This window comes from Trachemys scripta, chromosome 2 (assembly GCF_013100865.1).
Source record: "Trachemys scripta elegans isolate TJP31775 chromosome 2, CAS_Tse_1.0, whole genome shotgun sequence".
Taxonomy (NCBI): domain Eukaryota; kingdom Metazoa; phylum Chordata; order Testudines; family Emydidae; genus Trachemys; species Trachemys scripta.
In genome coordinates this window covers 48,165,037-48,182,327 of record NC_048299.1, presented here as the reverse complement: position 1 = coordinate 48,182,327, position 17,291 = coordinate 48,165,037, and the positions used below count along the sequence as shown (strand labels likewise).

At 41.7% G+C, this 17,291-nt stretch overlaps 1 protein-coding gene across 5 annotated transcripts in view; it reads right to left on the bottom strand.

Annotated features, from left to right (window-relative positions):
• Positions 1-17,291, bottom strand: part of UMAD1 (UBAP1-MVB12-associated (UMA) domain containing 1) — a 116,045-nt gene that overhangs the window by 45,643 nt on the left and 53,111 nt on the right. The window contains exon 4 of one of the 5 annotated variants that reach the window (XM_034760519.1): positions 7,685-7,698. The exons of the other annotated variants lie outside the window; for them this stretch is intronic. Within the exon in view, the coding sequence (XP_034616410.1) occupies positions 7,685-7,698 (14 nt within the window). The remainder of the gene's footprint in view (positions 1-7,684; positions 7,699-17,291) is intronic. 5 annotated transcript variants of the gene reach the window in all.

The window sequence follows — 17,291 nt, the reverse complement described above, 5'->3', positions numbered from 1 at the left end:
GCAAGGATCATCTAGTCTAGTTGCAATCTCCTTTATGGATTAGAGCAGTGGTTCTCTACCAGTGGTACACATACCCCTAAGAGTACATCAACTCAATTAGATAGTTACCTAGTTTTACAGCAGGCTACATAAAAAGTATTAGCGAAGTCAGTACAAACTAAAATTTAATACAGACAGTGACTATTTTATATTGCTGTATACATTATACATGTAAGTACAATATTTATATTCCAATTGATATTTTTATATATATATATATATATATATATATATATATATATATATAAATAAATAATTCTATGGTCAAAATGAGAAACTAAGCAATCTTTCAGTAATAGCGTGCTGTCAAACTTTTGTATTTTTATGTCTCATTTTGTAAGCAAGTAGTTTTTAAGTGAGGTGAAACTTGGGGTATGCAAGAAAAATCAGACTCCTGAAAGGGGTACAGTAGTCTGGAAAGGTTGAGTCTCTCCGGATTGGAACATCTAGTTTGTAGTGGAGACTTAATATCTAGTAGGAAAACTACGTCTGAGAAGATACTGTGACATTGCACCCCATATTCTTCATAGTTGAATGATTACGATATAATTATGGCACAATTATGACACATTTTGTACAAGATGGGTCATATAAAGTGCCATTGGAAAAATTACGATTTGCTGAATATGATTATCTTATTTGTGTGCATGTATCATTTTTGTATCTAAAGTTATGAATATTGACTAGGTGTTTCTGTATTTCAAATGTAGTTATACCTGGGTCACATCCACTAGGCAAGATGCTTCCAGTCTAGACAGCTGGTTGGGAAGGACCTATTCAAGGTAATGGGTTATCAGGGGAAACAACAGGCCTTATATGAAGCTTATCCGCCACCTGGTGAGCCTTCCTGAGAATGTCCTCCAGACAGCCTGTAAGTAATGGCTGCTATGACTCAGTAGGGCATGCAAGGGTATGTGACCAGACCACATGACACTGATCTCCATTTTGGGTACCTGTATTGTTCCACAAACTGGCCTGGAAACCAAGTTTGAAACAAAGGGTTCCTGCCATATGGAAAAGCTATATAAGGCAGGGAGTGACATCATCTGGGGTTCTTCCCTCCCCACAACTGAACACCTGAGAGAAGCTCCAAAAGAAAAGGACTTGGAACGGGGGTTGGGATCCCAAAATGCAAAGCAAGTGCAGCTTGTGCCTTGAGAATCTGCAAGCCTGCTTGTATCATCAATCAGGGTGAGAAATTGCTAATTCATATCCAATCTTTCTAGTATTGTAGGCTTAGTTTGCAGTTTTGTTTATTTACTAGGTAATCTGCTTTGACCTGTTTATCACTTTTAATCTTTTAATCATTTAATCTATCTTTTTGTAGTTAATAAACTTGTTTTATGTTTTAATCTAACCCAGTGTGCCTTTGACGGAAGTGTCTGGGGAAAATCTCTGCTTCGTTTAACACAGCATATTGTGCATATTCTTCTCCACACTGAGGGAGAGGTGAACTGAATAATAAATTCATACTGATTGTGGTTTCCAACAGGGCAGGACAGTACAGCTCTGGGGTCCTAGGCTGGGGGTTATTTTGGCAGTAGCCTCTCTATTGTTGGTTCATGCAAAAGTGGCTGGTGAGCATCATGTAACTGCAGCTGGGTATGTCCCTCAATGTGTGAATGCTGGTGGAAGAATAGGACCAGGAGTGGTCTATAGCTTGTCACAGCAGCAGTGTTGAGAGGGAGCCCAGACTGGTGAGTCAGAGGGCTCAGTGGTACCCCAGTTCCAGGTGGCACCCTGGGGGAACCCATCACAGCTATAACAGAGCAATCAACCATCAATGTTCAATGACTCTCCCCTACTGGAATAAGGGGTCTTCTACCACTGAAGCCATTGATTTTGAATGACTCTCTACACAGAAGCTGATGGGCAGAGATGGAGACTGGAATTCCCCCAGAGGAGGCACATGGGCTAAAGGGAGACAAGGTGTTTTTTTTTTTTTTTTTTAGTTAAAGCAAGGGTGACTACTGCAACATGCAAGAAGACCAAGCTAAAGAAGACAGGAAGGGCTACATAGCATAAGAATGCTGACCAAACTCAGGATTCACAGGAGGGTTTGAGATCAGATTTGTGGGGGGATGGGGAGGTGTGTTCATGATTTGCTGTTTTTCAAAGATCTGTAACACTCTAGTGTGCTTTGTGGTTAAGTATCAGGGGGTAGCCAAGTTAGTCTGTATCTACAAAGACAACAAGGAGCCTGGTGGCACCTTAAAGACTAACAGATTTNGCTTAGATAATTTCCCGGAGTCTAGCTAGCAGTGGGAAGCTCTCTGGTAAACCCTTCGGGGACAACTAGGAACCCAAGCTTAGCAAAGGAATTTCTTAACTACAAAGACAACAAGGAGCCTGGTGGCACCTTAAAGACTAACAGATTTTTTTGGGCATAAGCTTTCGTGGGTAAAAACCTCACTTCTTCGGATGCATCCGAAGGTTTTTACCCACGAAAGCTTATGCCCAAATAAATCTGTTAGTCTTTAAGGTGCCACCAGGCTCCTTGTTGTCTTTGTGGTTAAGAAATTCCTTTGCTAAGCTTGGGTTCCTAGTTGTCCCCGAAGGGTTTACCAGAGAGCTTCCCACTGCTAGCTAGACTCCGGGAAATTATCTAAGCAACTGAGGGATTGGAAGGGGTGTGGTACTAGTTCCAGAGTATAAGGCAACAAAACTTAGACTGTTTGTCAGAGGGTGGAGATGGATGGCAGGAGAGAGTTAGATTCACTCCCTCTGGGGCACCTGGCATTGGCCACTGTCGGTAGACAGGATACTGGGCTAGATGGACCTTTGGTCTGACCCAGTACGGCCGTTCTTATGTTCTTAATTATGGGAATCCTACTGCCCAAGAAGGATGTCAGACAGGGGATCTGCACTTGGGAGCGTGCCTGAGAGATTCAGAGCATTACTCAGACCCAAGTGGGCTTAGAAGCACGTGGGACCCAGCTGTTAATGGACACACAATGGACTGGTATCCATCCATCTAAAGATGGTGACTGGACCAGGTTTCTGCCTCTTGGGAAGCAGAGAAGACAGGAGAGATCTAAGGGCATGGAAGGATTTGTTTGGGGTACTCTGCATCGGTCAGGCGGAAGACCTGCAGGGAACAGGAGCTGGCTAGGGAGAAGCCTCAGGTGGGGAAAGTCGTGAAGCTGTGGAAGAAGGGCTAAGACAAGACCCTGTGAGATTGCTTTAGTTTGTTTTGATTTTTTGTTTCTAAATTAATAAAGAAAACCCTACGGAAATGGAATTGTACAATTGCTTGGAGCATGATTTCACCTTCCCTGCATGGTAGATCAGCCCATTGACCTATAGTCTTAGTCACAACCAATTGTGTACTGAAAGCATAAACCACAGATTAGGGTCTCTGCTTACACTGTCCCAGAATCATGATTTAAAAGCTCAGGAAAGACTAAAATATCAGAAATACCTACCACCATGTCGATACCTGGCCACTGATCTTCTCTGGCGTCACTTTCCCATGCCTTTTGTGATAGAAATATGAGGGGTCTCAACTCCTAATTGGTGTATTATTTAAGCTCTCCAGATGCCTAGCTACAGGCAGTGTTCTTTCATCTTTTAGGTCATAATACATGGCCCTCAGAAGAGCACATCTAACGTAGTGAGCCATAGAACAGAATACAGAGGACAACCTTGCATCTGCCATGTGTGATCAGTTTGAAATTATAACCCAGCACTACCAATCCTCCCAATGAGTCCCTCAGCCTAGAGGTCCAATTAGGGAACAGAATTTCTCTCTCATCTCAACCCACATGACTTAGATATGTCTTACTTGTATTAATCTGTGATCAGGCTGCTCTAAGTCTAAGCCAGCCCTGGCGACCCCTTTAAAATGGGGTTGTGACCCACTTTGGGGTCCCAACCCACAGTTTGAGAACTGCTGTTCTAACCCATAGACATCAACAGTGGACCCAGCAAATCTGTCATGCATATAAAGATTGCAGAGTTCAGCATGAGGCATACAGCTCCAAGTTCAGAACTGGTATTAGCTAAAACAAAAAAATAAAAAAAAAAAAAAAAAAAAAAAAACAAGAAAACCCTTTTAAATGTCCAGACAGCACTTTCTGGATTGTGATTTGTGATGCGAATCAAGGTATTTCTATTCTTAGCTCAAACAAACATTGCTGCTTAGAAAAAAAATATACCATTCCCTTCTAAAAACAAACTATCAGTCTGAGGCTTCACATTTTACTAGATGGAATATTTTGCCACATTGTTTACTTACAGATGTAGCATTAATTTTTATTAACTCGCAGAGGCACATATAATTTAAGTTACTACTGCTCTGGGAAGCACTATATATTCATATTTAGAAGATAAAACATGCAAGTTTCAGTATAAAAGTTCAGTGTACATCTTTCCATTAAGATAAATGATGTATCCCAAGTGATTTAAAGAAAAGAAAAACAGACTTCCAATATTCTTGTAATTACATATTTTGAGGAAACTGAAACATGTTAATCAATTTCCCAAAATACTGGATTATCAAAAACATTTGTAATAAACTGCTGTCCTGAAAAACTGTTCAAGATAAACAGACCTCTATAAAAATTATTTTACCATCACAGCATAACATTTGTGACAACAGCAAATGCTCGCTAGTAAGCTAAATTTATAAGCTTTTCACGTCACATCTAATTATTTTAAGAATTCATTTACATAGTTTTAGTGAATATTCTGCTTTTCAGAAGTACATTTATTTTAAAGTATTTAAATTTTCTTTCACATACTCTCTCAATTATACTACAGCTGTCTTGCATGGCCCAACTGACCACTTCCATCATGAAAACAAACTGTACCACAAAATCTGAACTTCTTGATTAAAGAGCAAATGTTTTTGTGAGCCGAGCTAAAACCAGTGCAGCTGCTCCATTTCACTAAGCAAGCACCTCTTCTCCATTCAGCTGTGAAGAATGGCACTGACTGTAAATTGTTCTCCCTGAAGGGTTCCACAATAAAAACAAACCACAATACTTTCAATTTTTCAAAGCCATTTTTTTAAAAAGTCTGCAGTATACTGGAAACAAGTGTTTTCTTTTGATTCACAGCCTTTGATTTCTACATAAACGTTCCTGTATGCATGCAAAAACAGGTCCCTGCAGGATACTCCTAGTGACCGTTTATATTAACTTACCAGATGTACGTAACTAGACAAAAACTATACTGGCTAATTTAAAACAGGCTACTATTTAGCAACTTAAATAATCTTTGACTAACTGAAAAGTATGATTGTGTTGGCTTATAGGATAACTCATGAAAATGTTACCTTGTCACAATTTTTTTTGTGTGTGCGCGCAATTTCTCAATTATTCAGGGTTTTGTCCGAAGCATAGGCTCCAATTCTGTAGAGACTTACACACATGCTTAACTTCACACATTGTAGAACAGTCCCACTGAAGTCCATGTGCAGATATGTTTAAATCTTTGCAAGACTGGAGCCATATTTAGTAAAATCTGGAATGAATTACTTTTGTATGTATTTTATTTCACATAAAAATAATTTCATTATGACCTGTGGCAGCACTGATGTGCAGATGCATTTAATAAGTCATCAACAGTAGAACAGAAAGGCATGAAACATGGTGTCTCATAAAAATAAAGAAGTCAATCTACTTGAAAAGTGTTTTCTTAAAACTGATTTCTGCCATTTTAGAGGAATAATCGTTCTCATAGTGGATCTTCATTATCCTATTACCACCTTCTTGTGGAGCAAGGCAATGTATTATCAGGAAATCCTTCACAGCTGGATTCATTTCTATATGCTAAGAACAGTATGAATGGTTATAACAAAATTACAACTAAATGTGTAATCAGAGAGAAAAAAATAAATAAAAAGGGTAGTGATCAGAAATATTTTTATGTAGCAGAAACACTTTTCATTTTAACATAGTGGAAAGATTTGGGTTTTTTCTCTGTAAGCTACGATCAACTATAACCCAAAATTTAGGGCCTAGTCCTGCAAGCCACTGAATGCCTTCATCTCCCATGGAAATCTGAGAAAGTGTTAAGTTCCTTGCAGGATAATGCCCATTAAAAGTAATTATTTTCTCAGTATGCAAATCATTAATTTCTCCCCTTCATCTACTATAATAGTGACATTTGAGATGGATGATGAATACCAGGTTGCTTACACACTGCCTTGGAACGTTAAGTTTTTAGCATTAGACCTTTTTTCCACTTGACTCCCAAAGTTAGTCTTTTTTTCCCCATTCTTGATTTTGTACCCCATTACTAACTAGCATGTTTTAAGTTTTGAGCTACCCTAATGCTTTAAACAGTCTAAAAGTAAGTTCTGCAGGAACTGAAAGAACAGTACTTAGTTTGCTCAGCAAAGTGTTTGGGACAGATAATATGTCAAGAAGCAAGCTGTACAATGTGAAGTCCATTTTGAAACCAATGTTTTTAATTTAAATTAACATTTCCGGACTCTTCTGCTGGAGCCATTCTATAAACTGAGTTGGGCCCGATCCAACTCCCACTGAAGTAAATGGGAGTCCTTTAATTGACTTCAATAGGAGTTGGATCAGGTCCACTGGCACTATGAGATGATACTGTCAGATCTGAACCACTTTCCATCCTGCTGCAATACTGATACAATCAAATAAATATCTATTCTAAATATTTTACTTTCTTACATAAATCTTTATTATCTGCAAATAACTGTCTTGGTAACCATTATAGTCAATTGTGTCAAAGTGGTTTGCCATGCAGTAGTACAAATTTCCAAACACAGCCTGTCATGTAAGAAGGAACAAGTACCTTATCTTCAAGAGAGCTGCTTCCGCATGTACCATTGGCTAAATTCAGTCCAGCAGCTGCATATTTGTTGTTTTCTCTTTATGCAGTTGAGTCTACTGAGTAAAACATTATCATCTCACCAACATTTGATATCTACTAAAATTAATGTTCATTTGGAAAATATCAAAATATTTTGTCAGAGAAAAAACTATAACGTATACAAAGAAGTCAACTTGAAAACCTCATTATACATGATAGGAATTATTTGCTTAATTTCACTTTTAATCTTAAACTGCTTTGATGTAATAAACAAAAATGTTAATATATATAAACTTTCAATTTCTTTTCACCTGTATAACTTAAAACCACAAATTTATTTAAATTAGTAAAAAAAAAAAGCAACATTGCTGCCATACTGAAACCTTATATTCAAAGTTTCAAGCTCAATCAATTTTTATGGACAAGTTCTGAACCCCTGAAAAACAGGATTTACAACAGAAGTGCTGACCTAACTTTAATGACATGAATGGTGCCATTATGCTACTCTCAAAACTCTCTTACACAAAATTAAGTTAATGTCTCGAGACAGTTGATTTAAAGCCTTGCTTTAAGAAATTCAAAAAAACACTTCTACTGGTTTCACTTTTCTTATGCCTCAGAGCAACCTCAGTATAGAATTTTCACATTAATTACCATTATTTTGCACAAGTACTTACGTATGGGAAAGTTTACTTCTAGCAACAAGGGTTAACATTTCAGTTTTACATTTCATGGTTTGTATATTTTATTTGTATATCTCAAGTACTAGTGAAGAGAAAAAAAAACTGTTCTCCCCCAGCACATTTAAAACTCTAATATTTTATTTATTTGAAAAAGGAGGAAAAAAAATACAGACTCTAGACCAGGAATCTGATGCCAAGAGAGACAACAAAAGAGGAGAACAGGAGTAATTGTGGCACCTTAGAGACTAACAAATTTGTTAGTCTCTAAGGTGCCACAAGTACTCCTGTTCTTCTTTTTGCGGATACAGACTAACACGGCTGCTACTCTGAAACAAAAGAGGAGTTACATGAACCTGTAATTCACCTTTCAAAATTCAGGTTGTGAGTATTCTTCTGGTAATTCAATGTAAACCTTTATTCTTTCTGTACAAGCTACCTATTTTACCAAGAATGCACTGTATTTTCAGTTCTGTGTACTCAGAACACAAACATGAATGATCAGTTGGGATGGAAATATTTCCTTCTGCAGAAGTTTCTCAGTGGAGCAGAGGAGCAGCCTCTACTTGGCTGCTACTTGACGGAGCCTTGACTCCTCCACCCCCCCAAATATACCAGCCAATGCAGCTTCATTGGCTTTCTATAGTTTCTACTGTTTCCAGTAGTGCAGATTATTTCCTCTCTTTTAGTGGAGTAGAGTGAGGCAAGGAGGAGAAGAGAAGAGGGAAGAACAGAAAGCAGATGATAGAATGAGGAGCTCCAGCATCTTCTCTGGTTTAATTTTCTACTTTCTGTATTAAGAAAATTTCCTCTGTAAATTTTAAAAATGTTCATGATCCATGTTCAACTGTACATCACCCAGTGGATGTCTGGGTAGTTGAAATTTCCTCTGAGACCAGTACTGGTAGTTTCCAACTCAGAGGTATTCAAGAAATCACCTCTCTTGTATCTCATCAACATATCATTTGGCTTCCAGCATTAGTTTTTTCCTCTTTGTTTGCCCACGGCACTGAAAATCTCTCTGGAAAAATCATATATTTGACAAGTCTCTCTTTAGGTCTTTTCCCAAATTCTTCCTCAAATCATCCCTTATTTTACAAGTCTCTTGATATTCATATTGTCATTGCTTCCCACGTTGGCTACAAGTAGAAATTCTGCTGAATTCTTCAGACTACCATTGGCCATTTTGTCATTTCTCATTCTGTCATCTGAGAAAGTAATATTTTTTTTTCAAATAGTCCAATACACATTTTTTTACTAGCAAATCACCATTTAAGACCACTGTCAATCACTGATCAGACTACTGTCCATCTAAACCTTTTCTTAGTGTGATAAAACTAAGTTACTTACTTGTAACCAGAAGTTCTTTGAGACATGTGGTACCTCTCTGTATTCCAAGGACGACTGTGTGCATGCACCATGAGTCAGAACTTTCGACAATAGTACTCTTTGGCAGTCCATGCATGCGTCCCTGCATTGCCTCATGGTTTTGCCTGACAGGATAAAGGGTCGGGCGGGCCGTTGAGGTCTCCAATGTCTTCTCCACCACAGACCTATCAGATCCACATCAGAGGGTAAGGAGGGTGGGTTTCGAATACAGATAGGGATCACACATCTCAATGAACTTCCAGTTATAGGTAAGTAACTTCATTTTCTTCTTCGAGTGATGGTCTGTACTGTATTCCACTGAGGGTGATTAACAAGCAGTACCTATGTAGGAGTAGGGTGCAAGGAGAATGACAGGACTGTGGATCGGAGGACTGCTGGTCTGAATGAGGCATCTGTCATGGAATCATGCACTAGAGCAGTGTAAGGAAAAGATGTGTACTGAACTCCACATGGTCACCTTGCATATGTCTGCAAGGGGCACGCTATGGAGTGCAGCTGTGGAGTGGGCCCAAATCCCATCTGGTGGGGATGTTCCTGACAATTGGTAGCCGCGCATAATGTACCTTGAGACCCATTTAGCGCTTTTCTGGGTAGAAATCACTTGTCCTTTAATTCTCTCTGCTATGGCTATGAATAGTCTGGGAGATTTCTGGAACAGCTTTGTCCATTCTAGATAGAAGATCTGCAAATATCTAGTGAGCAGGACCAGCTCTAGGCACCAGCAAAGCAAGCACGTGCGTGGGGCAGCACATTTCCAGGGGCGGCATTCCGGCCATCCTTTTTTTGGGGGGCAGTTGCGCTCTCCGAGCTGTGCCACTTAGACAGGGCGAGGCGCTGCGCCCCCGTCCGCTGCGGGAAGAGGAAGCCCCAGCCCCAGGATGCTGAGCTGCCAGGGCCCAGCCACTACCTGGGGAAGAGAGGACGAGTCCTGCCGGGGAGCTGGGGCTCTGCTGCCTCATCTGTGCACTGGCTGCTGCGCTGCCTTGTACCACCTCTTATATCAGGGCTTCTCTGCGCGGGCGGGGGAGGGGGTAAAGACCCTACAGGTGCTGGGAGAAGGTGACATCACTCCCTCCGCTTCCAGCGCCGCCTGCGAGCCCCAACCCCATCTGAGCTTGGAGCGGCAAATTTTTTGCTTGGGGCAGCAAAAAAACCTAGAGCCAACCCTGCTAGCGAGTGAAGTCATCATTCCTCCTTAGAGCTGCGAGGCTAGGGGAAGAAGGCAGAATGTATGGATTGATTGAGGTGGAATGGGGAACCACCTTTGGTAAGAACTTGGGGTGCAGCCGTAATAAGACCGTGTCTTTATGAATGGTCGTGAAAGGGGAGTTAGTCATCATGGTTCCCAGTTCACCAATCCTCCTTGCTTATGTAATGGCAACGAGGAAAGCAACTTTCATGGAGAATAAGGACAGAGAGCAGGAGGCTAGAGGTTCAAAGGGAGCATTCATTAATGAGGTCAGAACTAGGCTGAGGTCCCACTGGGGAGCGATAGGCTGTATGGGTGGGTATTTCTATAGAAGGCCCTTCCAGAACTTACAGTCAAGGGGTGGGTAAAAATCAAATGGCCTTCCACTGGAGGGTGGAAAGTGCTAATGGCAACTGCATGCACTTTGATGGAGCTGAGAGAAAGTCTAAAGAATTTCTTTAGATAGAGGAAATAGCGTAAGAGCATTGGGATACTCACAGCTTCAGAGATGAGGCCTTGTTCAGCCCAGGAAGTGCAGCATATCCATTTGGCTCGATACTGCTGTTTGAAAGGACATCTCACACTGCTAGTGAGTACTATAGTGCTAGTGGAGGGGTCTATCCAAAAACAAAGCTGTCAGTTAAAGTGTGCATGGATTGGGGTAACTGAGTCTGCCCTTGTGTTGAGGCAGCAGCTCTGGAAACATCCAAAGTCTGAGTGGAGGGTGCTGCAACATGAAGAGGAAACCAGAATTGGCAAGGCCAGAAAGGGGCGATTAGGATGGTTGTTGCTCTTTCCCACCTGACTTTGTGGATGACCCATGGTATGAGAGGTACGGGGGGGGGGGGGGGGGGGGGAAGGGGCAGAAGAGTAGTTCATCTGGTCTGACCATTCAACGACCAGAGTGTCACCCTGCAAGTGAGCCTCAAGTCTTCCCCTTGAGCAATACTGGGTGCATTTGGTGTTGGTGTGCCGTGTGAAAAGGTCTCTTATTGGGATCCATCATTAACCAAAGATGTCCCCGATTACCGTTTCATGCAACTCCCATTCATGGCCGGTTGCAAAGTTCCTACTGAGAGTATCAGAAATTACGTTCTGGATGCCTGGTAGGTAGGCTGCTGTCAAAAGGATATGATGTGCAGTGCACCATTCCCAGAGGCATACAGGGCTTGGGACCTCATGCTGCCTTTTTTTTTTTTTTTTTTTTTTAAATATAGTAGACCATTGTAGTATTGTCTGATATGTTCAGGACATGGCGGCCATGAATGGCTGGTGGGAACATGCAGCAAGCTCTGCACACCGACCAGAGTTCCAATATGTTTATGTGCATCCTGACCTCTTGTGGGGTCCAGGTGCCTTGTATCATGAGGTCTCCCATGCGGGTGCCCTAGCTCATGACAGACACTTCCGTTATGATCATCACGCTCAGCAAGGACGGAAGGAAGATCATCCCTGAGCAGATTTATAGTGGGTCTGTCTGCCATTTTAGTGAAGAGATAACTTTTGGCGGGATGCTAAACAAGATGTGCATAGGTTGGTGCATAAGGAAGTAGACTCTTATAGTCATAGTTGTAGACAATGCAGGTATAGTTGAGTGAAGGGCATGACATATGTGCATGCTGCCATGTGCCCCAAGAGGGAAAGGCAGGTCCTGGCTGAGACCAGAGGGTTGGCAGTCAATAAAGTTACTGTTTCTCGCAGTGTCTGGAATCTGTCCCATATCAAATAAGCTTGAGCAGATGCTGCATCGATGTGAGCTCCTATGAACTCCAGGACTGTGCAGGGCTTAGTTGATTTTTTGACATTGATGCTGATTCCTAGGGAGAAGAGGAGTAGAAGCAGCTGGGACATCGATTCCTGGGCCTCTTCTTTGGATTGTGTTGCTAGCAGCCACTCATCTAGATAGGGAAAAAATGAGGATACTCTGATGTCAGAGATGAACTGCCACCACGTAGAAAAAAAAACTTTTGTGAATACTCGTGCAGCAGTGGTAAGTCCGAATGGGAGAACCCTGTATTGGAAATGTCAAGGTCCCGCCTTGAACTTCAGGAACCTTCTGCGAGTCGGGGGCATGTCAATATGGAACTAGGCATCTTGCATATTGAGAGCCATAAACCACATGCCTTTTTTGAGGGAGGGAAGGATTGCCACAAGCATGACCATGAGGAACCTTGGTTTGCAAATTGAATGGTTGAGGCATTGGAGATCCAAGATAAGTCTCCATCCTCCTTTCTTCTTCGGTACTAGGAAGAAGTTTGAATAGAACCCTGTGCCTTGAAAGGGTACAGGGACTGGCTCTTCTCCAAAAGAGGGACTCCACCTCTAGGTGGAGAATCTTGCAATGGAGCACTCGCATGACATGTGGATTGTGGTAGAGGGGGTGTGTGGGAGGGAGGTGGGGTGGGGTATCGCCAAAAACTCTAAGGCATAGCTGCTTTGGGTAACATCTAGGACCCACTTGTCCGTTGTTATAGCTTTTCATGCTGGCAGAAAGAGTTTGAGGTGGCCACCAAAGAGGGTAGCCAGTAGGGGCATTGGTGTATGGAGTTGGTGACTGCTCTTTCTTGACTCAGAAATACCGTTTACACGATAATTGGGTATGTCACGTGGATGACTGAGTTGTTGATGCAGACGGATGGGTCTTGGGTACCAGGAGTTCTCACAACAAATTTTTGGGTGGCCTCCGAGTGCGGCCACTCTTTCTGGTGGCTGCTCTGACAATTTTTCCTAAAATACTTAATTAACTTTAGGAAAAACAAATAAATATGCACATATACACATGTGCAAATTCTCAATTGTGTTCTCCACCTCTGGGGAAACCTGAGGAGTGTAACCAGGATTCCCTACTCATGACAATTCCTGTTGCCATCAAATGCGAGGTTGTGTCTACTGAATGCACTGCAGCTTGAAGCATGGACATGGCAAGCAGCATGCCTTGCTGTAAAACTGCCTGGAACTGGTTGCGATCTTGAAGGGGTAATTGCTGGTGAACTCAGTCTCTGTCCATAGCTGATAAAGTCAAAACTTGGCCATTAAGGCTAAGTAGTTGGAGATATGGAATTGGAGTCCAGCCAAGGAGAAGACCTTTCTGTCCAAGAGGTCCAGCACCTTGCCCTCTCTATCTGTAGGGGTGGAGCGCAGGTGTTGTTGCTTGGACTGCTCTGATGCCGCCTGGATGATTAGTGAGTTGGATGGAGGATGAGAGAATAGAAACCATATGGCCAAGGTGTGCTGTACAGTGCATGCCAGTTGAAAGATGGCATTGTTGACTGGTAGTGCCAACCTCTCTGGTACTGATGTGTGTAGGATGTCAAGTAGCTGGTGTTGACACTTCTGTACCTCTTCTAATGGGATCTCAAGAGTGTTGGCTATTCTCCATAGTAGCTCCTGGAACTGGTGAAGTCATCTGGGAGACAAGAAGGGGTTGATGAGGTGTCCACGTCTGGGAAAAAAATGATGGGAGTCTCTCCGGATCAATCGGAGATGGGCTGATTGGTGAATCATCATCTATCTGACGAGGATTGTGGGTGGTGACGTGGAGGACTCTTCCTGAACCAAGTAGGACCATTCCAGAAGTGACTACTGTGTCCATGAGCTCCAATATGACCAACCCGGTTGATCCTGCTGTTGTTGAGCATGTGTCCAGGGGGCTGGGTACCAGCTTTGCAGGTAAGGCAAGGTGGGGAACTGCCACAGTGCAGTCGGAACCATGCAGTTGTTGTGCTTCTGGAATGGGAACAGTGGGCTGTGTCGAACAGCCGTGTCATCCAAATCGGAGGAGTCAGAGTCTTCCATGAATGGTAGAGCCACCAGAATGGGGGGTGGCAGGAACATAGAAGGAGACCCTGGTGGAGCCAAAGTAGGCAGAGTACCAGGATCTGTGTTCAGTATTGATGGATCTGGTGATCGGTGCTGCCTTTTCTCACTCTTGTGGGCCTTGGAACATGTAGTTCCTTCATGGCTGGAACTTGTGGATGGTGCCAAGCCCTTCTTGGACTTGGAGGAAGGCTTACTGCCATGCTTATGCATATGCTTCCTTGGCCCATGGCTAGGCTCTGGCACGGGGTCCTTAACATTGGTACTGGCAGAACCTGATGGAGGCTCTGTGGTAGGGTGAGAGCTTCAGGCTAATGTACGGGGAGGGGGGGGGTTCCCCGGGCAGGATCTGATGCCAGTCCCATGGCATCCTCTGAGTTGCTTCTTGAGACTGAAAGCACAGTTTTCTCATGTATGGGCAGGAAGGAGAGGCAGATACTGCACCTAGCCATGATGTGGAATTCCCCCAAGCAGTACAAACAGTGCTGGTGGTCATCACTAATGGAAAACAAGCCAGGGCAGGAAGCACAGATTTTGAATACCAGCATTTTTGGCATGATCCAGTACCCAGGCCTGGGTACTGGTGGGGGAATGTTTGGAAGGAAAATCGCTGAAGTGGAATCCCAAACCCTTAATCCTATAAAAACAACTTGAAACTAGAAAATTTAGAACAAAAGCAATACAATCTTAACTATCAACAATAATAAAAACAGGTTTTCTAAAAGATTTGGAAAATGAGTCACCAAGGACAAGAGGATAGTAGAAGCTCCAACTCGAATCATGCGGAGGTGAGAAACAACTGGAGACACCACCCGGCCCGCCTTTTATCGCCTCGGACAAAACTACAAGCCAATGCAGGGACGCATGTGCAGACCATCCAACAGTACTACTTTCAAAAGCTCCGGCTCCAGGCTCCTGGCACATAACTCTCAGTGGAATGCAATAGGGACCATCACTCAAAGAAGAATCTTTTAATTCATCAACAATCGAAAAATCTATACATACGTATATATCTATAATCTAGATTTTGATTTAAAGACTCATCTGAGTCAAATTCTGTCTCTCTGTAATCAATGTCAATTTTTATATAGGAGGAACTGTTCTTTTGGAGGTTGGACACTTTTGATTTGAAGGGAAGGAAAAGGTTAAGCTATCACTCTATACTTTAATATCATAATAGCTGTCTTTTACTCATATCCCTCTTCCCCCCTGAGATTTTGAGTACAAGTACAGAATCATCACGAGGATGTAAATTAAACAAGCTCTCTGTAGCTTTAAGCAATGCACAGTATTAGGAAATAGCCTTTTCAGATTTTTTTTCATTTGATAAGTTTTCAATTAACCCACATATGAGATCCAGGCACTAGAGCAATACTAGTAAGAAAAGTCAGGTGACATTCCTTAAAGGCTCAGAAAGGAAGCTTATAAAGAGCATTTAAAATGAGGTCAAGATTCACAAAATAAGTTCTTCATGAAATAACTGTATCAATGAAAGCATTTCATATTTTGCTGACTTGCTTCAGACACAGGGAAGAAATTAATACTGAAAATTGCTAAGGCTCAATACACCTACTGGAACACCAAAATGTACCACGTACAATAGTCAGTTGTGGGATCTGAAGAAGTTTTATCTTGGATGTCACAAGGACATAAAATACTTTTTCTGAAATCTCATCCATTTCAGATGGATATGGATTTGTTAAAGTACCCCAAAGCACAACATGCTGAAGTCTAGATGCTAAGTCAGAAATAAGCAGAGCTGGCAGAAAGTATTTCAACAAGATAAAATGTCTTTGGATTCAACTTCCACTGAGATAAAATACCCAGGCTGTCAATTGGATACTCTGATGAGCTTTCATATGAAGTAAATCCTGAAGGCATACCTAACCACTGTAAAGCATTCGTTGTTTATGAGGAAAATTTCTGCCTTTCAGGGTCCCATCCTCTGCTTATTGATGCTATATTACCAAATGGTCTCATTTTGATTTTTTTTTAAAAAAGGGTCCAGAATTCAAATGAATTGTTAAACATGGTTATTTAAAGCATATGGAAGACTTTTTCTCCATAATCTGCACTTTGCCTTTTACCTCTAATTTGAATGCATATAATGCTGGCATCTGTTATTTGACAAAGTATAACAGTCTCACAATTGTCAATGTAATTTTCCATTATAAAAATCCCTTATAACTTTACAAAAATATTTCTATGTTGGACCAATTGAGAGAAGATCATAATTTCATGAAGTGATAGTTTGTCTTAACACTACTTAAGCTAATGCTATTAGACTGAAGTAATGACAAATATAGTAAAAAGTTCGGTGACAAGAGAAGTTATGATACTGTGTAATGGTTATCTAAATCCCTACCCCCATCCCCTGGTTTGTTATTATCACCAGTGTATTCAGTGTTGTATGGTTGAAGCCCCAAGTTTACAGCCTAAAGCAATAATCAGTTGGATACTCAGAGAGAGGCAGCAGTGGGGGAACAGAAAGATGGGGCCCAGTTCAGCTTTTTATTGTGAGCCCTCTGCCCCCAAACATTAGTGAGTATAACACTTATACAAAAGCATGCCAATTCAATTGTTCAATACTTAATATTTAATTTTCAAAATGTTCACATGTGAAATAGTATATGACAACATATAACATTACAGTTTTCTACTTGAATCACCTTTTGCATGCCTTTTGTTCTTCCAGTCTTTTTTTTTTTTTTTTTAAATATGTACCTTAGATGCAGGAAGCCTCCCAAACAGTCATGTTCTGGGGAGCCATGTCAACTGGGGACATTCACACCTTTCTCCCATTCCTCTCTCTGTGGGAATCAAATCTATCCAATGAGTTCCCCAGACATTTAGGGCATATAGGGGGTCCAAATGATCAGACTATGTTTCACAACTCTTTGACTTGATGGGCAATCAACCACCTACAGTTGTCCAAGTGTTCTCAACCAGACCTAAGGCAGCTTCCATAGTATGCCTTCACATTGCCTTCAACACAGATTGATGCACTGATGCATAGCTGTTACTTGCAATTCTGTACATTCTTTTGCCAAATTTCTCTGAGTCTTGATTCAGGAGAGAAAGAGGTGTGGTCACTTCTAATAAGCTGTTGACATGGCATCCAGAGCACATAATTTTGGCAGCTCTGCTGTCCTTATTCATCTGTGCCTCCTCAGTGTACCTCCCTGGTGTTGTAGTGCATGCTAAACTAGTATGTAGAGGCTGCTGAAAGAGAATGGTTATTTATCATTAACTAGAGTGGTTAGAAAATAGCCTCTGCATATTCATGCTTCTCAACACTTTCCCCATTACTTTAGAGTATTTTGTTAAAACTTCCCAAACCAGTTAAAGGCTCAGAAGGGCATGTTGGGCTACTCCCTTTTTATGTCCTC